The sequence below is a fragment of the Myotis myotis genome, unplaced genomic scaffold, assembly GCF_014108235.1.
Source record: "Myotis myotis isolate mMyoMyo1 unplaced genomic scaffold, mMyoMyo1.p scaffold_m19_p_2, whole genome shotgun sequence".
Taxonomy (NCBI): domain Eukaryota; kingdom Metazoa; phylum Chordata; class Mammalia; order Chiroptera; family Vespertilionidae; genus Myotis; species Myotis myotis.
In genome coordinates this window covers 188,098,773-188,123,305 of record NW_023416324.1, presented here as the reverse complement: position 1 = coordinate 188,123,305, position 24,533 = coordinate 188,098,773, and the positions used below count along the sequence as shown (strand labels likewise).

General features: G+C 39.5%; 1 protein-coding gene across 10 annotated transcripts in view; it reads right to left on the bottom strand.

Annotated features, from left to right (window-relative positions):
• GOLIM4 (golgi integral membrane protein 4) overlaps positions 1 to 24,533 on the bottom strand; it is an 82,646-nt gene that overhangs the window by 42,905 nt on the left and 15,208 nt on the right. Inside the window, exon 1 of one of the 10 annotated variants that reach the window (XM_036348521.1) lies at positions 12,631 to 12,709. The exons of the other annotated variants lie outside the window; for them this stretch is intronic. Coding sequence (XP_036204414.1) covers positions 12,631 to 12,694 — 64 coding nt within the window. The 5' untranslated portion in view covers positions 12,695 to 12,709. Of the gene's footprint in view, positions 1 to 12,630; positions 12,710 to 24,533 lie in introns of those variants that run through there. 10 annotated transcript variants of the gene reach the window in all.

Sequence of the window (24,533 nt, the reverse complement as noted above, 5' to 3'; positions counted from 1 at the left end):
ATTCTAATTTAAAATTAATATCACTTTTTTTTTTAAGATAGCAGGAAACAGTTTAAGGTCTTTTCACCATGAAAATAAAAATGTATGTATGTATAATTTCCACATTTGGGGTAAAAAATAGACACAGCAATCAACATAATTCTGGGCTGACCCCTGTAGTGTGCCCCTGTATAGAACCAGTACTCCAGAAGAGGCTGTGGCCAGCTTTGCCAGCTCCTTTTCCTTCTCCTGCTTCTAAAATGAGCATTTCTGTGAGGTTCCATGTCTCTTCCTGGGCAACTATGTCCACTCTCATGACTTCAACCACCATCTGCATAGCATTCACCGCACGCACATGTGTACTTCTAAACCTGCCTCTCTCTTAAGCATTTGAGTATTTCCTAAACCCTATAGCAGTGATGGGGAACCTATGACACGCGTGTCAGAGGTGACACGCGGACTCATTTTTTTGGTTGATTTTCTTTGTTAAATGGCATTTAAATATATAAAATAAATATCAAAAATATAAATCTTTGTTTTACTATGGTTTCAAATATCAAAAAATTTCTATATGTGACACGGCACCAGAGTTAAGTTAGGGCTTTTCAATATGCTGACAGGCCGAGCTCAAAAGGTTCGCCATCACTGCCGCAGTGGTTCTCAACCTTCTGGCCCGTTTAATACAGTTCCTCATGTTGTGACCCAACCATAAAATTATTTTTGTTGCCACGTCATAACTGTAATGTTGCTACTGTTATGAATCATAATGTAAATATCTGATATGCAGGATGGTCTTAGGCTACCCCTGTGAAAGGGTCGTTTGACCACCAAAGGGGTCGCGACCCACAGGTTGAGAACCGCTGCTACAGGGTGTTTCTACCTACATATCCATAAGCACTGCCAAGCCAACATGATCTGAATTTGAATTAAGGTTGCTGTGAGCAGGTGAGAAGACCTCAGCAGCACACCCCTGGAATGAGAAGGAAGGTGTATATCCCCACATCAGGGAAAACAGAGGTGAAAGAGCCATAGAAATGAAGGCAGGAAGGACAGTCCAAAGAACCTACAGAACTGCCCACAAAAGAACAAGCCAGGCTTACAGCTGCCTTGGCCAGAAGAAACAAGTATCAGAGTGATGTCATGCTGTGACCTTCCTGCACTCTCACCCCTTCCTGCAAACTCACCAGGGTTTGCCTGGTGAGTAGGAGAGGAAGAGCAGACGTATTAGAGGACAACCAGGGAGAAGACACCTCTCAGAACTCTCTTCCCCAATGCGGGCTTCCCAATCCAGCAAAAAGGAGCTGCTAGAGAGGGAGAGGGTTTACCTCTGTCTGCATCAATGACATATGGTGTCACACTGGACTAGACCAGATACTTACTAAGCCTAGACTGTGTCTATGGATAAAAGTGCTTGAAGGTTTATTTTTACTGAATGAATGTGATGCGTCACACTGGTTAAGTTTTAGGTACACAGCAGTGTTACTTTGATACATTTAGAGGTTGCAATGTGATTACTGATGTAGCAATACTTATTACACTACACAATTATAACACAAGAAAGATTTTTTTTTTTAATCTGAGAGAAGCTAAGAAGAAACTAAGTCAGGCAGAGATTTCATCTGGGGACTGAAATGCAACCCCACAGAGTGGTTTGAACAGGCAATGACGGGAAAGGAGAGGATAAATGAAATTTCGGATGTGCCATTTGATTCCTGTTTGCTCAGCATTATGGTCACATATGACCTCATTCCCTGGCAAGCTAAGCCAAGCCTAACAGTTGGTTCTTTTACCAGTGCCGACCTAGCTCCCCACAACTACCCAAGATAAAATTTAATCATTAATCGCTGACCGACCATGAGCAGCGTATACACCTGTCCAACACACTAGCCGTCCTAAGTCGCCGGGGTCACAGCAACTCCCCCACACACACCTGCTACAATCTCTTACCGCTGAAGGAATTTCCTGTCTCTCTTCCCACCCTTTCCCCCCATTGTCACAGCTGCCAGTTACCAGCTACTGCTGTCCAACCCCCAACATGGCCATCCACTCCTGGGTCTTCCACCTTCTCCCCATACCATGCATCCTGTCTTGTCATATCATATAAACCTTCAATTCCCAGGGGTCCATCTACAACTACCACAGCCCCTACTTCTACTCACACCTCTGCTGACATCTCCATCCAAACCACCCAAACTTGTATGGTGTCATCTCTGATAGCATGCCTGCCCCAATCTCCTCTTTCTCCTCACCCTCAGCCCTCTTTTGGTCGTTACAATAACCGCTGCGCCAATCCTTTCCTCCATCCGAGTTCCTATTCTATTCACCACCCCACCCCCAGTGCTATTATAAAGGAATCTAACACAACTCCGCATTTACTCAGCCCCTACTATGTATCTGGAACCACATTATCAGCAGAAATGCAAAATGAATAGACATGGGCCTTGGCCCCAAGATGCTCAGTCTAACATGAGAAATGGGTTCAGTAATTTGTAAATAATTAGAGCTAAATACATGTGGCATAATAAAAGTAAATTTAAACCCCGAGAAAGACAGGGATGAGCTCTGGATGGGAGAGGGGTGAAGGGTGAGGGGAGGCTTCTCAGAGGACGTGATCTCTTTGCTGCTTTGAGAGTGAAGAGAAAGATAAAGCAGCCCTGGTCAAAGGCACTTCTGGAACACATCACAGGGAGAAAGGCACAGAGGTATGAAATTAGACTAAAGGTAGTTGCACTACAAAACGCTTGGCTGCAAGTCCATTGTTGAGAAATCGTGTTTGGTCAGACATATCTGTATTTAAATTCCTCATCAATTTCTAGAATCCTATTAACAAGAGTTTCCTTGGATTGATACCAACAGTACCTCTTGTATGATGTTTGGGATGAAGCAGGGAGAACGAAGAGCAGTGCTATTTTATAACAACAACCAAAGCCAAGCCCTGAACTGCAGGCTCATAGTCTTGGAGCATTTCCGTCAGGTCGGGGAAACTTACAGGGAAACAGACGGATTACAGTGCTGTTATGATATAACATGACAGAGGCAAGAATGGGGTGCCACAGGAAGACCTAAGCTCCGCAGCCAGAAGGAAAACACCCCCTCAACTCCAGTCCCCTGGCCAAAGTTCCTTCTGGGTAGAAGGTCACAAGAACATAAACGGGCCAGTGAAAAGGGAATTTGGGTGCACTAATTGGACATATTACAGACGATTTCGGCAAGCATGTACACTCCTTTCAGAGAAAGAAACCGGCAAAGTAGTCAAGACCTTGCTCCAATGGAACTGAAGGGGCAGCCAGGGTTCCTGGATCCAGGGGCTCCTGAGGATGTCAGGTCTGTTAGGGGCTAACAACTTCAGCTTAGAAACACCCATAATTAAAAAACAAACCTGCAGTATAGTGAAGAACATATATATGAAGGGACTGCTCACCACCCATCCCAGCCACCTCAGACTCTCTATAGTAAATATCATAGAAGAGGAGGGACAGAGGGGGGAAGCTGCATTCATAAATTTCAATCCTGTGAAATTCTTCTTTGTTTAACATACAGCAGTGATTACTGTAAGCTCACTCTTGCAAACTCAATGCTGTATGGGACTCAGTAATCATTATCTTTGTCTTGGGAAGCAGAAAACTCGTGGGTATGATTTCATCTTCAATACGAGAGGAGTAGATTACCTCAGGCAGAGAGGGGGTGTGGGGGATGGGGTGAGGGCACTGGGTGTGGGGCGGTGGGAGATGGTGCTCCATTCTCTCTTTATCCTCTTGCCTGCAATGCAGTCAGGAAGATAACGTGCCAAGAGCTGATCCACAGCACCCATTTGTCATCCTGAATCACACAACTGTCTCTGACAGTTTTACGCTCAATGGGAATTTATACACTCAACATATGAACAGCCGTGTGTCTCAAGAGCCAGAAGATCCTAGGATACACAGTTATAAACTTTCATAAATCACCTGAAGAGATGCTCTAAGATGTCCACAAAGAGGAGACCATGTTTGTGGATTTCAGCCCAAAGGCAAAGGTCTTGGGACATCTGAGACATATTCATAAATACCAAAAAAAAAAAATGGCATCACAATAAGAACTAAGGCAAGAAAATGTGTTTTTGTAAATGTAGTAAAAAAAAGGGGGGGATGTTCTAAATAGGAATAGAGGATATATGTTGAAACCATGAGTTAATTATCTATTAATATTATCTTACTCAGAACTGGTCAAGCCATCATTGTAGCATCAGCTTCTAGTCCTGATGTGATATGACTTAAGAATGCAAAAATGGTTTGAGAGTTGGAGATGATCCCCAAGGAAGAAGGTGAGAAAGCAGCAGTGACTGGTGGGAAGTTGAAGCGCGGTTCTTCATCAGGCCAGAGAAAGAAAAACAGGCCGAAAAGGAACCCCTAATTGGGAGCTGAGGAATCCACATGAGGTAAAAGACAGTGAGGGGGAAAATTAATCCTTGGAATTGGAAATTCTAGAAAGAAGGGGAAAAGGAAAGAGGCAGGCGGTAATATAATGGTTCAGAGCACAGACTCTGGCGTCTGAGTTCAGATCCCAGATCCATTCCTTAAGGAGCAATTTACTGAGCTTTGTACTCCAGTTTCTTTATATGGTGTGTGGTGGTAATAACAGTACCTGTCTCTTTGGATGGATGTTGGGGTTAAATGAGTTAATATATGTCAGGTGCTTAGAACACTGCCCAGCATGGGGTAAATACCAAAAAATACTAAAATATTTTTTCACTTATCTGCTGTGATGGCTTAAAAGTGCCTGACAGGAAATAAAAGTGCCCTCTCAGCCCTAAAATTAAAGTCTAATAATAACAAAGTAAAATAAAATAAATATATATATACATATATATGTATATTCATACATATATGTGTGTGTGTATAAAAGCCGTAAGATCTTGATTTCAGTTTTCTTAAACGAAATTTTTAATTCCACTTTAAAAAAAGATAAAGTAAATAATCATTCTAATAGCTTAGTAAAACTCACAAACCAATTTTTTAAATAAAAATTGAAGGACAGTAAAACCAGACAGAATCTTTGTTCCCTTGCAGCTCTTCTAGAAAATTTCCCTATCAATTAAACACACACACACACACACACACACACACACACACAAACACACACTACCCTTAATTCTTTTAAAATGCATTCTCCAGGCTTTCGAGCTAGTGATTTATCCAGACAGGTTTACAGTTTCGCTTAGAAGGAGCCTGGCTAATCAATCCTTGTCACCTATCTCTATTTTTCTATTTATATTCTGAAGTCAAGGGCATCAGTCAAGATGAACTAATACTGCTAGAACCTTTGCAACAAAAATGGTATATAGTGAATATTCTCACAGCACCAAACAAGTTTAAGGAAAACTAAATATAAAAACACCGGCGTTCAATCTGGGCACTGAAGACATTAGTGCAGAATAACACTGTAACAGGGACAGGATTTGAATCATGAGAATTCGCAGGAAAAAAAGGAAAGTCCATACTACTCATCATCTGCTTACTGAAAAGGAGTTTAATATCTTCCGTGCAGCCGAGAATGGAAAGAGGTTTTATTCCATTGTAAAGCCTTCAAGAGTTTAAAAACATCAGCTTCCTACAGCAATTTTCCATTTTAACTTTGACTTCCCTCTGAAAGTCACAGAGAAATTAGCGTATACATTCACTTATGGGCAAAACACATATCCATGACATTTCGGGGTAAACTGCTCCAAATCAGAATTAGAAAGCAACACTAAAATTAGTCAGAAAACACTGCTAAGTGTTTTAACACCTTAAGCCAGAGAAAGAGCAATGTTTCTTTGGCAGAAGCAACAGCCCACGGAATTTTGCTTTCAGTCCTGACAATAATGTAAGGTTTTATCTTTATTTTAAAAAACAACAACAACTGAGGCTTGATATGAGAGTCACACAATTCAACTTGTGAAAATATTAAGATTTGCAAGTAACTTTATCATGTGGCATATAATAAAAATTATAATGAATAAATTTGTGCTTTTGATCACTGTGGGTGAGATTTTTAAGTAGGACAGCAAGAGCGATGACAAAAAGGAAAATAAACTAAAATCAATACAGCACTTTGAGGTCTTGTTTTGAAAGCCTAAAATTGTAGCTATTTATTATAGTCCCAAACCAGTTTTCGGTGGTGTTCTAACTCCCGGAAGTGAGGTGAAGGCTGGCCACTTATCCTCCCCCTTCCAATGAGCTGGTCGTTAGCATGAAGACAACATCACAGAGTTTTCCAATTATCCTTTTTTCATACTTTCATATTTGCCTCATAAGAAGTCTAAGAAGGAATACAGACCTCCTTAAACCAACATAAAATAAGTAAAAGACAAAAGAAGGGAGTCGACTAATACCATTTTGAGAACCTCCCCAGCAAATTGCATTTTGAGGACCTCATTTTGAGGATCCTGCCTCCAGCCCTGTGATTGGCCAGGGCTCCCCTGAGGCTGTCTTCAGTGCCTCCCCACCCGACTGTTCCCATAAAGTCTCCCTGAGTTCCGAGTCCATCTTCTTAACATCTCACATCAATGGCACCCATCTCCATAACCCCTCACACACAACTCCTAGACCTTTAAATTCAGCTTTTACTTCTCACTCAATCCCAGCTGTACATCTTCCAGAACAACTCAACCTTTCCAGTCTGCTTGACAATTTATAGCTGAATTTAATTATTAATTAAGCCTTTTTATGGTTCACTCCCTTTACTAAATTACATAGTCACGTTCCAAGCCTGGGGGCAGAACCTTCCAATGGCTCTCATTAACCAGTGACCTAGCCCTCTCAGGGCTTCAGCAGTGTTCATCCTGCTCCAGCCCCAGCAGCCTCCGTGGTCCTCCCAGAAGCCAGGCCCGCTTTTGCCTCGGCACCTCGGGCTGCCTCTTCCAGGGGCTTCCACTGCTCCTTCTCCAGATACCTGTGCAACTGGCCTCCTTGCCTCCTTCAGGTCTTTAGCTTCTCACCAAGTTCCTCCTGGACAACCTATCTAAAATTGCAACCTGCTTCCCACCCTCCACACTCCCAATCTCCCTTCCTATTTTATTTATCTCCTTAGCACTTAACACTCTATAATATTTTTTTACTGATCTGTCTTACGTATTGCCCTTCTATCCCACTAGAACAGTGGTTCTCAACCTTGGCTGCACATTAGAATCACCTGGGAATCTTTTTAAAATCCTGATTTCTGGTCCTCATCCTCCAGAAATTCTGTTTCTTTGTTACTAATGTTGTGGCCCTACCCCATAACAAAGAAACAGAATTTCCGGAGGATGAGGCCCAGAAATCAGGATTTTAAAAAGATTCCTAGGTGATTCTTATGTGCAGCCAAGGTTGAGAACCACTGCAGTAGAATATAAGCTCAGTGAGGGCAAGGACTTCTGATTTGTTTTATTTCACCACTGTATCCCCAGCAAACTGCAAGCATTCAAAAGATAATGGATGAATGAATGAACATATATGTGCCTTGAAGGATGGGATTGGTTATCTCTTTTTTCCTTTTCTTCTATATCCCAAAACCTCACTACCACTTCAGTCCCAATCCCCCAGTTCCTAATTCCCCAGTTCCTAATATCCAGTAGTATTCAATAACCTTGTTAAATGAATAAGGGTATTTAGAAAATATTTCAGAGTGGTGCAGCCATTGTGGAAAACAGTATGGAGTTTCCTCAAAAAATTAAATATGGAACTGCCATTTGACCCAGTGATCCCACTTCTAGGACTATAGCATAAGAAACCAGAAATACCCCTGTGTTCATAGTAGCACAACTTACAATAGCTAAGATCTGGAAACAACCCAAGTGCCCATCAGTAGATGAGTGGATAAAAAAAGCTGTGGGATATATACAAACCCTGGCATACTTTGCAGCAGTAAAAAAGAAGGATCTCTCTTACCCTTTGAGACAGCATGGAGGGACCTAGAGAGTATTATGCTAAGTGAAATAAGTCAGTCAGAGAAAAACAAGTATCACATGATCTCATTCATATGTGGAATCTAATGAACAAAATAAACTGATGAACAAAATAGATCCAGAGGCATAGAAGCATGGAACAGACTGTGGAATCTCAGAGGGAAGGCAGGGTGAGGGTGCCTGGTGGGAAGAGATCAACCAAAGGACTTGTATACATCTATGCATAACCCATGGACACAGACAATAGGGTGGTGAAGGTCTGGGGCGGGGTGGGGGGGGGAGGTGGGCTAGAAGGGGTCAATGGGGGAAAAGGGAGACATATGTAATACTTTCAACAATAAAGACAGAGAATACTTTTTTTAAAGACAGAAAATATTTCATTATTTTCCTCATTTGCCTGCCATCCTTTATGTCCCAGCATTTTTCAACTGAATTTCCACACTTGTTAACTAATTAGTATCACATATCCCAGAGAATCCTATATAATAAAAGGCCAGCGACCATACAGTGTAATGACCAGGACAACCGATCGACCAGTCGCTATGAGGCACATTGACCACGTCTTGGTCCCTCCCGGCAGCCCGCAGACTCCGATCGCTGGGTGGCCAACGGGGAATCATGGAGAACTGGGGTGGGTGGTGGCAGGGTGGGACGGGGGAGTGGTGAGTGGGCGGAAGATGGCCCTGATCATAGGCTAGGCCTAGGGACCCTACATTCGCACATTTTCGCGCACTGGGCCTCTAGTAAACAGATAAAAGAATAGAGATTAAACATAAATTTATCTGTTGAGGTATAGGCTCATTAAGATTAGCTGTAGTTAAAGCGTAGCCCTGAAATATAGCTCTCAGAATGCTGAGCGACCAAAGAACATTCTGATTAGGTATTTTTCTACGAGGTGGCAACTGAAGTATTTTTTTTTTTAATTACACAATGAAGTTTCTATAATAGTTCTCACCAATGTTATTTTTAAGTTTGCTATGCACACAGTTAATTGTAAAAGTCGTTTAAATGTAAATTTCAACTATGATTTGAATGGGTGCTTAACTGCCTTTTCTATTTTGGATAAAACTATATATACCCAGGCTTTCCCTCGTGACACAATCTAATTGAGACTTGGCTTTTTGAAACAAGTATTATATTAGCTGACTTAAGCTATATTTCCTCATAGAGCTTCATATAGCTCCTTTCTGGCATGCTTTCAAGTGGTGAGCCACTAATAATCATCATTATGAGATGAAATCTATTCACTCCTCATGAAAGGATTCTTCTCTTAGCTGCTCAGAGCTATTATATTACAGCCCAGATTACAGCCCAGTAGAGTTCCAGGCACCTTGGGAGACACCAACGTGTAGGATTTACTCTTAGGAAAAGCTTACAACCAATAAATTCAGGTTGTAGGAAGAGGCTAAAACAGGTAAAACAGTAAGAAGACAGTTAGAGATCACCAAGGTTAGGGAAGCTGGAGTGGCATAATGACATGCTGAGTCAAGAGATTTTTAAACATAATCTCTTTGTAAGCTGAGAGGAAAAATACCCTCTGGTCCCATAAAAATGCTACACTCCACCAAGCAAAAATTACATGTAAAATTATATGTGTATATATATTAGAAACTTAAGGACTCACAGGAATAGAAGCAAAAATTATTCTAAAATTGGATGTATATAAATAGGCCCTGTACAGTACTATTCTTCTTATCTAGTAGTCAAATTTCAGCTGGACAGCATCACAGCATTTCAGGGAATAAAGTATGAGAGAGAAAGAGGGTTAGGTTTCTGGTCACCCAGAATTAATGCAAGGATGTACAAGAATGCCCTTGAGAAGGGCTAAAATATGCAAAAGCACACAGTTTTATAATGGGACTATGAATTTATGCACATACTTTTCATAATGTATGTGCTTGAAGCAAACATAAAAGATATTTAATTTTCACAAGTTATCTAGGAATGCCAGCAAAGATGAAACAACCTAAAATCCAGTACTTCAGTAGCAATCCCTAAGAGGTTTTTATATTGAATAAACCTGAACCCAGAGAACACCCGTGACCAGGGCAGAAGGAGCTGAACTACCACTGGCTTCTCCTTCAAACCAACCCAGCAATCCCAGCTTCATCCAAACTCCCAAAGTCAACTTTTTATTTCAAAATATGAAAACAGGCAACATATCTTATAAAAGGTTCCACAGAAATCTGGCTTGTAAAGAGATACTATGTAAGCTCTCTTACATATCACATCCCGAATATTTTATTCAACGAATAAAACAAATATTCATCACTCACTTTATACATCATGAGCAGAACAGTAAAAATATCTTCTCTGGGAGCTCATATTCTGGCAGACAGATGTAAATGATAATATGCTTAATTAATAGTATATTAGAAACTAGTGAGAGTCATGGTGGGAGGGGGAAGAGCAGGGCATAAGAAACTGGAGGTGTGGGAAGGATGGGTCAAAATTAATTTTTAAATAGTGTGGTCAAGGCAGGATGCAGTGCGAAGACTTGAAGAAAGTGAGTTAGTGCTACAAACATCTGGGGGAACTGGTCCAGCTAGAAGGAACAGGTAATGCAAAAGCCTTGAAGTGCAAGTATATCTGGGATGTTCTAAGAACAGCAGGAGACCAGGGTTGCTGAGGGAGAGTGAGCCAGGAAGGTCAAAGGGTGAAGGTGTAGAAGGGGTCAGATAGCAATAGGCCTCCTAGGACCTAGTGAAGACTGGCTTTTCCTCTGGGAGAAACGGGGAGCCACCGGAGTGTTCTGAGAAGGAACACGTGACATTGACTTGGCATTTAAAATGATGATCACTCGGACAGACTGGTACAGATGCAAGCAGGGAAACTAGTTAGTAGCAGGCTTCTGCAGAAATCCAGGCCTGACATCATGACAGGAAAGGGCCTATTGCATTTATACTGAAGATACGCCAGTGTCTCTTGTCAGCTGAGATAGAGAAGGCCACAGTGGGACAGGTTTGTGAGAAAGATCCGGAATAAGTAGTTGCTGAATGCAATTTTACTGGTACTCAGCCTACAGGACTGAAGCTACAGAGGTGACATTTGCCGTGGATGTTAAAAGATGAGGACAATGGAGGAAGGAGAGAGAAAATCCATATAGTGGAGAGAGAATGGGTAAGAGCCCTGAGGCAGCAACAAAAGGACCTGTTTATGGTGTTCCTGACACCTCCCTGAAGATAAGAATAACCTGGAGTACTTGTTCCCATCAGATTCCTGGGGTTCAACCAGACTCTACTCAGCCAGAATTTCCAGGGAAGAGACTTAATCATCTGACTATTTAGCAAGTGTGCGGTACTCACTCCCCGTGAACTTTTATAGGAAAGTTCTGGAAACACTATGGTTAGCCTGGGTTGATAGGAATGTGAGAAATCAGGGTCGGGAGAGAATGACAGGACTGGAATTGACTTGATCAGATCTACATGGCTGTAAAAAATAACTTGATGGGTCAAGTAGAAGGCAGGGTAGGGAGTCTGAGAGTGAGTAGAAGTTGATGATTAGCAGGAGATCACTGAAATAACCTAAAATAAAGTAACAGGGAAGTTAAACTTCTATATTGCCTGGATATGAGGAAATATCACTTTTGCCAATAAGACAATCCAATAAAAGAAGTTATTTTTTCTGGTCGGAATATACAAAACTTAGGGAAGTGAAAAAGAGTAAGAGATGAAAAAAGTATGAGTAGGCACTTAAAGATATCCTAATGGAAATTAAATATATGAAAAAGTGGTCATCAAAATTAGTCATCAGGGAAATCAAATTAAAGTCATAATGCAGTACCTATAAGCTTCCAACAATAGGGCTAAAATTTAAAAAGACAGAAAATACCAAGAGCCAACAAGAATGTGGGGGAAGAACTCCCCTCTTTGCAATGGATGTGTAAATTAGTAAAACCACATTAGAAAAACTGTTTGACAGTATCTGCCAGCGCTGAGGAAGAAATGCCTTGTGGCCTAGGCTCAACCAAACGCCTAACATTTTGTCACCTGAAGTCACACAGGAGAATCTTAACCCTACCAGACCGCTGTACCGATTTTTCGGTAATTTCCACACAAAGGTGGAATATTGGCGCTAGGTGAAAGGTAGACCTATTTTCTACAATGTCTCCAAGTTCCATCTTATTTTAACCACTTGTTTGCATGTAGAACATTTTTCTATATCATGTTGGTTTTTTCTCTTTAATGCTCAGGAGCCCAGGTATAGGGGACAGTTAGGTTCAGGGCCTCAGGTCTGGTAGACTTAACAGCATTATCCATAATAATCCCAAATTGGAAAGATGAACATCTACCATAGCAGAATGGATAAGTAGTGGTTGTTCAAAAAATAAGTACCACTCAACAATGTGAACAAACTAGATGTAACAACATAGGTGAGTTTCATCAACATAATGATGAGGAAAGGAGCCAGACACAAAGTGGTAATTACTGAATGGTTCCACTTATAAAAAGTTTAACACAAGTAGAACTAATGGGCAGTGCTAGAAGACAGGGAACAGGTCCCAGAGCACGTGGCAGTGGCAGTGGCAGTGGCAGTGGCAGGCAGGCGGGCGAGGACTGGAAGAAAGCACGAGGGAGCATTTTGGGTGCAGGTGATGTTCTGATTCTCAGTCTACACTGTCTGCTTTGTGCAAGTTCACTGAGCCATATACTTACGGTGCACATACTTTGCTGAATGTACGATTGTGTCATGAGATCACGGTATTTGTTATTTCCAGCTGCATAAGTGAAATAGAACATGAAACATACTTAGACATGTGTTTGCTCCATCCACATCTCCCCAAACAATTTGATTCAAACTCTTCCCCTGCATGTCCGACCTTCGTGTGCAGGTCACCTCAAGTCAAGTGTTTAGTTCTTCATCTGGAAGATGTCTGCAATGCCCATCCTCACTGCCATCATCACTGCAAATGTCCTAAACTACAGATATTTGGTAAAAGTTATGATAGCTTACTTTTCCTTTGTCCTTGTAGGCGCACATTAATGCTTTCGATAGCCCTAATTCCTGATTGTATGGGCGTGTTTTTGTTTTGTGGGTTTTTTTGGTTTGTTTTTGTAAAAAGGTTTTTCAATCAAGTCATTTTGCACTTGCAATTGTGAGGACACATTCCAGGGACAAAATGCCCACGCAATTTTAAATGTTACTGCATCCTTTAAAAATAAAAGGATTTTGTCAGGAGGCCTCCATAAATATCTAACCACATTAAGTGAGGTCACTTGGGGCTCATGTGTCTTCCTCGCACAGTGTTCTGCTGTTTAAAATGAAGCAGTTGAGAAAGCACCCAGTAATAGCAGAGGCTTTGTACTGACTCCACTACAACGAGGCCTCCTCTGTTCTGGGGGTAATTGTGCAGCATGAAGGGAGCCTTGCCCTATAACATTTAAGCACATGCAGTCATCATTGACAGAGGGAGAGGAATGCACAGAAGCAAATACGTTTAAGGACATAAAGTCAAAAGGCCTGAGTGACTGGTCCCACGTGCACTATGAAAGTGGATCAAAGGATGGTGCAAATATTTCAGGCATAGGCTGCTGTGTGAAAGGTGGGCCCAGGACCAAGGAAGATGGGGTGAGGAGCCCATTATGCCTCCTGTGTTGGACATGTTTAAAGTTTGATAGAGATGTATGCATAGCAGAGAAGGGTAAAGAGTAATCTAAGCAATACCCAAGTGGCTGGTGGCTAGAAGGTTATTGCTGGGAAGGTCTATTTCACCATCATTTTACGGGTCTAAGACCTAAATCCCAGCCGACCCGCCACCACCACTGCTTACTCTCCTGACATTTTCTGTCCCTCCACCACCAAACGGCTTAACTCCTTAAAGTTACCACTGAGGGAACTGAAAAAGATGACACTGTGGGGACAAAGTCAACTGTGATGTCTAAAACCTTCTTCACCAGTTTGATCGGCATTCTTAGTGATATCCTGCATCCTCTTTGCACTTTTTGGACATTTTAAGCTCTTCTTTGCAATAAGAGTATACAGTGTTCTTTCCTTTCCTCATATTTGCTATAGAAAATGAATACTGTCCTGATGGTTCGTTCAGAAGAATCCATGTGGCTCTAAGCAGGAAGACCCTCTGCTTTGAGGTACTGGGCACTACATCTGCGGGGGTGTAGAGTGTGAAGTGTAATTTTAGAAAGTCTAGCAACCTTACTTTAGCCATTCACTTATCGCACAGTATTTCTAAATGCTGATATAATATGGTCTATATGTGGTGAAAATATGTATCTGATAATATTTCATTATAGAGTTAAATAACTTTCACAAGATGTTCCTTACCAAGTCAGTGATCAGGAATTTACGTAAGATAAAACAAATATTGGTTATTCATGAATGCATTTTCCTGTTAGGCTTACATTCCTGACTGTGATGAAAAAAACTGAAAGCAACCCAACAAAAAAATCACTGTGATTCAAACTGTTCATTCTTCGACACTGAGTAAGAAAATAAACAGGGAAAAAAAAAACTTAAAATTTGGCTTCTTGAATGGTTCTATTTTTCAGAGCATTTTTTCCTGAATTCTGAAAACAGGTATGTGATTTACTATTTACTAGTACATATCAAATCCTTGTAGGATAAAAAAGTTTTAAAAAGTTCTGTTAGGTTTTCTGTATACACAATAAGATACTTCAATGTTGATTGAATAAGGGACAGATTTCCAAACCCCAAAAGAAAACTTCATTTCTGTTTTTTTTAATCCACTTTTTTATATAATTTGCCCAAAACTTAAAATGGAATAAGAATACAATGCAAAATACCAACTTTAAAAGGTTTAGGAAATTTTAAAAAGGTTAAAAATAGAAAATTCACCCTGTATACAGGGTGTAGCAAAAGCAGATTTACAGTGTCTGTATGGAAAATAATACGATAATTAATAAATAATAATACAAAAACGAACTGTTTCATGTACTCACAGCTGTAAACCCACTTTTGCCCCACCCTATACACTTCCTTGAATCTTCTTCAGATCTAATCTCCATTTTCAGAACTGGAAGAAAAATTGGTGTTCTCAATGACATTCTTACCAATGAGCTAAAGCAATTAATACAGTTTGGAATGCTTTTCAGTAATATAACTTGTAGCAAAAAGAATTTTAAGAATGTTTTTATTTCCCTTCCATTTTCTACAAAAACACTTGGCACAGAGCTTTCTATACGAACTCTAACTCAATGGAATGATTTAAGTAGAGACCAGAAACCATATGGGTGGAGAAGGTAATGTTTTCTACTTAATACTAACAACTAAATTCACAAGAATATTCCATTTCCTGACTATTTCACTTAATTGAGTTTGCTGCTTTGATGTTCATAGCCTTTGAGTAAAATGAATTAACGGTTCAAACAGCAGCCTCTCAAAGATCATTCCAAAATATACTTCATGAGAGAAATAAAAAATGCCTGTTAAAACCATCATGTCTTATAATATGCTAAACTTCCCTTAACGGCGATCTTAACAGGGTACCATTAGAGCTTTATGTCATCTCTATTTTTAATTTCTATGTTAGGGTTATGTAAGACAATTATGCAATGTAGCCAGTTTACAACTAGGAAGCTTTTGTACAGAAAAATGAAGTTACTAACTCACCATTAGTATGATAAATACTTTCTTTTTCTAGAAGTTAAAAATTTATTAACTAATGAAAATGGTACGTGTGGTTGGCTTTTTCAAAATGTCTACCAGGTACCAGACACAGTGCAGATACTCTCATTAGACCCATAAATCCAGAAAGCAAGTATAAGTCAATGCTCTAACCAACTGAGCTACCAGCATGGGTCTGGAGTCTATATTTAAACCCAGGTCTACAGTCATTTCAAATTTTAGGGAAGTGCATAGTTTCTTCATCTTCCTGCCTTGGGTCTTCACAATATGGCTTCGTTAAAGTCTCCAAAGTAATCTTTAACCTCAGGAAATACAATTTCAAAGGTAAACTCTAAAAACACATTATGAAACCCAAGATGACTTATTTTTAATATTCTTTTCCAGTAATGTAATCAATCAATAAATGCCTGTTTTTCAACTAATGAAAACTACCTTCATTTTCATTAAGGTTATTGAAAAAGTTTTCAAAAAAAGAAAAAAATGTAAGTGACCTTTCTAGACAGAAGCATAAGGCTTTATAATGTCAAAGGAAAAGCTCCTCTAATGTAGCACATTTCTGATTTAGTATTAAATCCACATTCTAAATTAATGAAGTCGGGGAGTTCCCCACACTTTGTTATATTTAATAATAATTTCAGTCTTCTTAGTGAGTGGAGGTTTCCTACTCTAACTTGCTAAATCAACTTTTAAGACCAATCCTTTTTTCTAATCTTTTTTATCAATATTGAAGATGACAGCTTTCTCTCTATCCTACACGCCAGGGGCATCATAGACTCAAAGTGGAGCCAGAAACTGATACCTGGGGCACATCTGCCACACATTGCTTTCAGCAGTCCCCCTAGCTGGAAGAGGGGTGATGGCCAGTGGCACAGACTCAAGCATGAACCAATGAAGCCTTCCAGCTGACATCATCAATGCTTCTCAATGTCTTGGCATACCTGGAGGAAAGGGGAATTGTGCTAAACTGGAAAAACAGCTAAATTTGGAGTTGGCAGATTTGCATTAAATTGCTTCTATCATCTATGATAATAAAAGCATAATATGCTAATTAGACCGGACAGCCTTCCGGATGAAGCTGAAGCTGTGAGGGAAGCCCAGGTCTCGGATGCTGGAGGGAAGCCGGTGCCGGCAGCCGGGGGAAGGAAGGCCTACTATTGCACGGATTTCGTGTATCGGGCCTCTATAGTTTAAAATGTTTGTCATTCTGGACACAATCTTTTTGAGCCTCATTCTTCTAACCCATAATGTAAGTATCAGGGCCTACTTCAATGTAGGGCACATAATAGATTCTTGGTGAATTTCCGTTGAACTTAAAGCAAGAAAAAGGCAGTTTTAGTACTCTCAAGGCATGGATGATGACTGAATGCAAGAAATGCAACATTCCAAAAAAAGCAGCCTGAGTCCATGAAAGGAACTGGCCACAGTGAGAGGTTCCTAACGGTCAGGAGAAACCAGACCATGGGGAAAACCAGGACACAGGGCAGCAGGAAGAGGTCCAAACTGAAATGAGGTTCTCAGGGGTAGCATACCAGAGAAGTCAAGAGAGCAGGGGGATGACCCACTTTTGCTTGATGACAAGAGAATGCCGATTTCGCTGGTTTTGCTACGGGATGAGTCACAAGGGTGGGTAAGCTGAGAAAAAAAGAATGTTAGGGTGTGGAAAAATGTAATTACATGGATGTTGTAGAACTTACTCTAATTAAAAAATTCCTTGCTCTGAATGTTTTGTTAACTTAGAGTATCTACAGTGATTGAAACATCCTCCCCCACCCCCACCCCACCAAACCCCCAAATCACATTCTTTTCCAAGGTGCCTCTGACTGAGTTCCACTGTTGCCAACCCCAGGCAGGAAGTGAAATACGTGTAGCAGTTAAACCTGCTTGTAGGCATCAAATCTCTGAAGGATGCCTAGAAAGTAGGTGTATTTTTATGGATAGTTTTGGACTCTGGGTTTTCTAGAGGGCTAAGTTACTGGCACCAGTCTGCAGTGAAACACAAGCTTGGTAGGACTGGTCTTCCCAGCCCACCCTACATCACTGGAGATAAGCCAGGATGTCCATGGCATTTGTCACTAGGCACTAGGTCATAGAGTGTGAAATCCACTCAACCTGATGGGAAACAACTGGGGAAGGAGGACCATAGGAAAGAAAATGCTAGGTAACATTCTAGGCCCTTAACATATTAATTTATTCTTTACACCAACTCTGTAAGGAAGATATTTTTTTTTTTTTAAATCAGGCTCAGAAAGATTCAACAACTTGTTTCAAGACATAAAGTGAAAATCTGGCAGACGTGTGAGTCAGACTGACTTCAAAGCCAACCATGACATATTCAACAGAGACAAAAGTTCAATAGAAAAACCTAACATCCTGTCTATTAAGAGTTGTTAAAACATAGGTGAGTACCAGAAAGAGGCACAAATGGGCCACAAAGGGCTAACCTAAAAATAAAATCTCTCTTAAAACTTAATTACTCAAAAAGAAAACTTTGTACAGGATAATATTTATTTTTACTGCACATAGTTCTATAAAGTTTGGTTATGGGGCTTTCAAGTCCACAGAAAAATTAGATGAAACAGCTTTAATAAGAGGGAGACAGAATGTCTTTAGCAAGAAGCTGATAACAGTGAAGAATGCTTTGAAAAAATAATCACTATTCAGAGAAGTAATTTCAAAGATTCACTGATTGAAGGCTATTTAATGTGTGGGCAAACTCCTCTAAATACGCGGACCACATATAAGGAAACACAATTTCATATATATTTTAGCAACGTGATCTTTAAAAATATATAACTAAGTAATTTACCATGTCTGCTTATAGAGACATAGTTTTCTGATTTTTGTTGTTCGAAGTATGGTTCCTTTCCTTCTTACATTCTGAACTTGCTACAAGGAACACAATATTACAGCACAAAATAACTGTACTGATCCTAAGACATCAAGAGGACACCGTTCCAGGTCGCACCCTACAATCCCCACCTCCTGGTAATCATACTCCTACACTGCACCGGGGCTGGTCTTTGTGACTAACAGCATCCAGCACAACTGATCCTATCCACTTCCAAGATTAGGTTATAAAAGATTGTGGCTTCTGTGTTGGGCTCTCCCTGTGGGGAGCTGGATGCCATGTCATAAGGACACTCGGGCAATCTGTGGAGGGGTGTTCTGTAGTTAGAAACTGAGGTACTGGGCCAATAGTGAGAAACTGACGTCAGAGCCAGCCAACAACCATGTGAATAAGTTGAGCTCAGAAGTGATTCCTCCCCCCAACCCACCCCCTCCCCACTTCATCCTTCCACACAGCAGCCCAGCCAACCACTTGGTTACAGCCTCATGAGAGACCCTGAGCCAGAACTATCCAGCTAAGCTGCTCCTGGATTCATCATCCTCAGAAAACTGTGCAAAATAGTTAATGTTTATAGGTTGGCTGCTTGAAAGTGCTAAGTCTGGGGGCCATTTGTTATGCAGCTGCCTTTCTAGGAACTGAAATCTGAGCTGAGGCAGGAATAAAAGGGAGCAGCGATGAAATCTCAGGGAAGAACTTTCCTGAAGGAGAGCACAGCAGGTATAAAGACTCTGAGACAGGAGTGAGCTTGGGGGACCATGGAGACAGCTAAAAGGCTCACGCAGCTGGGATCTTGTTGGTGAATTAAAGCAAGTGAGTTAAAATTTCCTCCAAAGAGGGTGGGAAATAAAGTACCCAATTAATATTCTACAAAGAATAATCTTTGCAAAGTACTTGGCTACTCTGTGGGAAGTAAGGGTGGAAGCAGGAAAACCAGGTAGAAGCCTACTGCCATTGGTCAAGAGATTACGGTACGTCAGGTTAGGAAGCTAGAAATAGAAATATGTGTAGATTGGTAAGTTTCAGGATATACATCTTGAAAGTAGAGTCAACACAACTATTAGTATATGAAAAACAGCTATGTAGCCTACAGCATGCCAGTAGATTCCGGTTTTTGAGTGACCAGAATAACATCAGAATAGACCAAGAAAGAGGGGAAATTAGATATGATCTACTGAGACATAACTCAAAATTCAAAAAATAATTTTAGGTGTGGTAGCTACAAATCATAACCTCTTATAGTTAAGTGCTGGGCGGGGGGGCTAGAAAAAAAAAGCTTTTTCCTTTATAAAAGAATTAAGCAGGAGAAATATTCTATTTGGTGTCTGTTCTGATTGGTGCCAACCAGACTGTTTTTTTTTAAAAAAAAAGTGTTTAAGTAATGAAATAGTAACGTAAAATAAATAAAGTAAGTAAATAAGTAATAAAACAGAGACAAGGAAACCAAAGCCGGATTTTCTTCCCACATCAACATATTTCCAAAGGAACAAGTTAATGAGAAGAAGTATTTACTTAAGTTAGAGAACAAACACTACACTGGTAGCTGGCTGACTTCACTGGTTTCACCTATGAGGTCTTAACAAGAATCTACATGTTCCTACTCTGAAAATTTTCTGAGCAGGCATTGTTCACAAAAAGTACATAAATGAACTTGGCAGAGAAAAAAAAAAAAACAAAAAACTACCTCTTCCCACTGCTTCTTCTATTCTGTGCACCAAAAGCAGGCCAGGACAACTCACAGGAAATATCCAATTCCAAATCAAAGGCAGACCTGCGTACCTAGGGACCCGCCTTCAGCTTCCCATGTTTAGTAAAAATGTCTGATATTCTCAAGTTAAGCCATGAAGAATCATACTTTAAAGGGTGAAAATATAAACAAATTACTACTAGGATTCTCTTACTAGAGAAGGCTCATAATAACTTACTATCTTACTAACGAAGCCACACACACACACACACACACACATATACAATCACACATACAAACACATAATCTCACATTAAAAGGAAGGAATTAATAAATGTACAACTTGAAAAGTAAAGGTGTTTTAAAAAAATGCCTAAAATCAGATAAGTTAAAAAAAAAAAAACAGACTGGTAAAAAATAGGCAGGATATCTGCCTCTACCAATTTTCCAGTTTCCACCCCCACCCCTGCCCCAGGCTTTAAATATAAACATATAGAGTTGCCATAGTAGGTACTATAACTTTCAAATAAATACTAATGGAAAAAAATTTTTTCATTTAATCTCAGTGACTATACAATAGTTCTTTTAAAAAGCAAAGTATTATATATGTCCACAAGAAGTCTACCCCAAATTTTAAATGCCTAACCATCCATGGGCCCACGTTCTAAGTTGTTTTAGTTTTTTTTTTTTTATTTTACCCACATAAGTTATTATATAAAAATAAATCCTACGCTTTGTCACACCTACTTTTGCTGCTAACATCAGCACCATGAACGTTGAAATACTTTGATGGAGAAGTTCTACTTATTGTTACTGAAAGAGCAGAGTCATAATTCTATCTCTTGATACCAGCGCCTATATAATAAAATTTATATCCCAACAAAGTCTCTGGACAGTAGGTGCTTCAGAAAAAGTTTGTTGAGTAAAAGAACATGTTTACTTATTGCCCTTTGTTTACAATTTATGCTAAGTGCTTGTTCATTATAAACTCATACCCTTTGCCAAGACAATACAAACATGGCTAACATCTTATGCCAATCTTTTTAAAAGTGTATATCAAATCACTGTAAAAGGATTCCTCAAGTAAAATTAGCTTTCTTCATTTATCTCACAGGGTACTAATTTTGAAAGTGACTAAGATAGATGGGGCTGTACTTCCAAATTCCTCACCCCTCACACACCCGCACCCTGTCACTCATGCTATTGTGTTTCCTGTTGTGGGCAGAGTATCCTGCATCCCAACCCATTAATGCTGGGACTAACAACATGACTGCTAGGCCAATGGGATGTAGACAAAAATGACAGTGAGCCAGTTCCCAGGCAAGGCTTTAAGAGGTGGCTAATGATAGCACTGCCCTCTTGTGCTCCTTCTCAGGGTGGACTCTGAAAAGGGCCCCCTCAGGTAGACGATATCCTCTTGGCACTGGTCATAGAGAGGAGGCATTCGGAGTCTGCCTGACACTGAAAACCTGTTGTCTATACCTCGGTCCAGACAAGTTAAGCCCAGACTAGACCAGTCCATAATGGCCAAGACACAGCCAACTGCAGACTGTGAACATGAGTATGTTTATTACCGTAAGCCACTGAAATTTTGAAAATTGTTACAAAGCAATAACTAATATATTGATGCTCTGTATCTTTATAAGGCTACTCACGTAACATTAATTGCATCAAATCACATCTTGATTTACCTGCCCTAAACTAACAGTAATTTCTTTAACTATCCTCTATTTTAGAAAACAGAATCAGAAATATTTTCAATAAAGGGTTGTTTTTTTTAAAGAAAAAGTCACACAAAAAAGACATTCATTCTATAACTAAAGTCTGATTTCCAGAAATAAACTATAATATTGAATAAGCCATATTTAAAGAAACCCGTTATAATTTTGTCACCTCAGATGTTTCACAATTTACCTACCAGTCCTCCAAGTGAACTAAAAGTAAAGCACCTCCTTGAATATCTGATATAATGCAAAGCCACTTGTCTGATTTTTTTGAGCAGTTTCTAAATAGCTTCCCTTCAAAACTTCACAGGTGTGAACTATCTAGTGCTGGGAGGGGGAATTAGTAAAATTCTTGAATTAAGGAAGAGTTCAATAAGTATAATTTTAATTGATTTATTGGAGTGACATTGGTAATAAAATTGCATAGGCTTCAGGTATACAATTCTGTAATACATCCTCTGTATATTATATTGTGTGCTCACCTCTCCAAGCCAAGTGTCCTTCCATCACTATTTATCCCCCCTATAGCCTCTTCTACCTCCGCCAACCCCTGCTTTCCCTTTGGTAATCACCATGGTATTGTCTATTCTGTGAGTTTTTCTCTTTTTTTTCTTAATTCTTTCACCTTTTTACCCATTCCCACAGCCCCCTTCCCTCTGAGAGCTGTCAGTCTGTTCTCTATATTGCTTTAGAGCACTAATGCTTTTAGGGCCTGCCTGAATCTACAGATAAGAACCATCCATTAATTCTTTGGCTAGGAAGCTATCTTTCCTCCTTATGTTCCTAAATATTTAGAAATCTGTTCATGTAAAAGGGATAAAATTTTATTTACACAAATACTAGTGTTTTCTAGCATAATTTGTATGAAGACAAACTGTAGCCTAACACAAGTTCAATTACCACAGGTTTTGAAGGCAATATTTAGGAGCTTTTCATGGATCAATTCCAAGAACACCTTGCCCTTTTTGCCATTTATATACAATAAAGCAAAACTATGCTGTGAAATGTACTGTGTATCAACAAATTGCCTAGCATGAGTCACTAAAGGTAATTCTTATTTTCACTATTGTTCATTTAAGCTAGCAGCTCAGAATTTAAATTCACACAATTGTAACTTAGAAGAGCTCTCAAGGCTAGCTTAAGCACCACCAGGTGCTGCGTTCACTCCATAATTTTCCTCCTGAGTACTCAGTTATACTCTGGATCCTTCCAGTGACAGGCAGTGTTCCCAAACCAGGGGGATTGGGAACATGTTTCAGGAAATAAATTTAGCAAAAGGCAGTAACTGAACCTGTTGTAATTTCTTTTAAAATAGATAAATTGATTACTTTAAAAATTACCGCTTTTTCTCCATACAAATGGAAAAATAATGTTATCAAATGAGCACGAATGACAGTGGAGAGAAGAGACAAGTGAGCTCATATCTGGGCGGCCCTAGGGCAGCTTATCATTGGCTGAACAATGATACCAATGCTTGTGTTTTGAACGTTAAGTTTTAGTTATTTTTATTTTGGATCATATTTTTAAATTTATACTAATAATACACATTGAGACAGGATAAGGATATTAAATTAGTACTAGGAGAGGGGCAATAATAAGGCAACAATTTTGCAAATGCTCTCAAAACAGTCCTTAAATTGTATTACCTTACTCAAAACAGTCATCAAGTTCATTAACTGCTAATCCTTGAAACACATACACACACACACACACACAAAAGAACATAACAACAGGCACTGACATACCCAAATGTCCGTCAATAGTAGAATGGATAAATTGTGATGGACTTACACAATGGCATACTAATAGAAACGAATAATCTATGCATGTAACAGCTTGGGTGAATCTCACAAACAATGTTAAGCAAAAGAAGGCAGACACAAGAGTACATATTATTTGACTTCCTTTATGTAAAGTGCAAAAACAGGCAAAATTAATCAATGGTGATTGTTTTTAGGAGGTGGGGGCAGTGACTGAAGTGGTTCAAGGGAACTTCAGGGTGCTGGTATTATTATGTGAATTGATCAGGTTGCTGGTGCACAAATTTTTTCAAAAATCATCAAGCTGTATGGTTACAATTTGTGCACTTTTATGTATATATGTTACAATTCATTAGTTCAATAACTAAATGTCAAAAAAAAAGAAAATGTTAGAGCTGACTGGGCTATTCAATGCCCAGTGTTTTATTTGTGAAGTTTTTGATTCCTTCTTATCTTGTCAAATATAAGAACACAATATATTAGCTCTAAAAGTAATTTTGTCTAGTTTTAAGGCTACAATATGTAACTAATTTTAGACTACATATCTTATACATCTGTTCCAAAATCAAATACAATATTATTTTAATGGTATTAAAAATTAAAAGTAGTCATATATATCATGAATATTAATTTTATTTTTAAAATTACCTGTATTATATAAGAGTTGATAATACACATAGCTGAATTTTCTTTTACACAAAAGCACTTCTGTATCATAAACCACATAAAAATGAGGAAAACTAAATTCCTACAGAAGTTTGTGAGATTATATATTATAATGAAAATGTTTTGAGGATTAGAAGAAAAGTTGGGTAACACTTTAGTCATGGAGAAAAAATATGGTTATAACTGTGGGTATCTGCCGACAAACATCACACCTGCCACCAGAAATCTGTGGGCTCTGCCAGGTCAGCACTGTCCAACAGAAGCGCACTGTGAATCACCTGTGTAATTTTTAAATTTCTAGCAGTCTCAAATTTTAAAGAAGTAGAAAGTATCTGTACACTGTAATCCACTAATTATATCTATTGCAAGA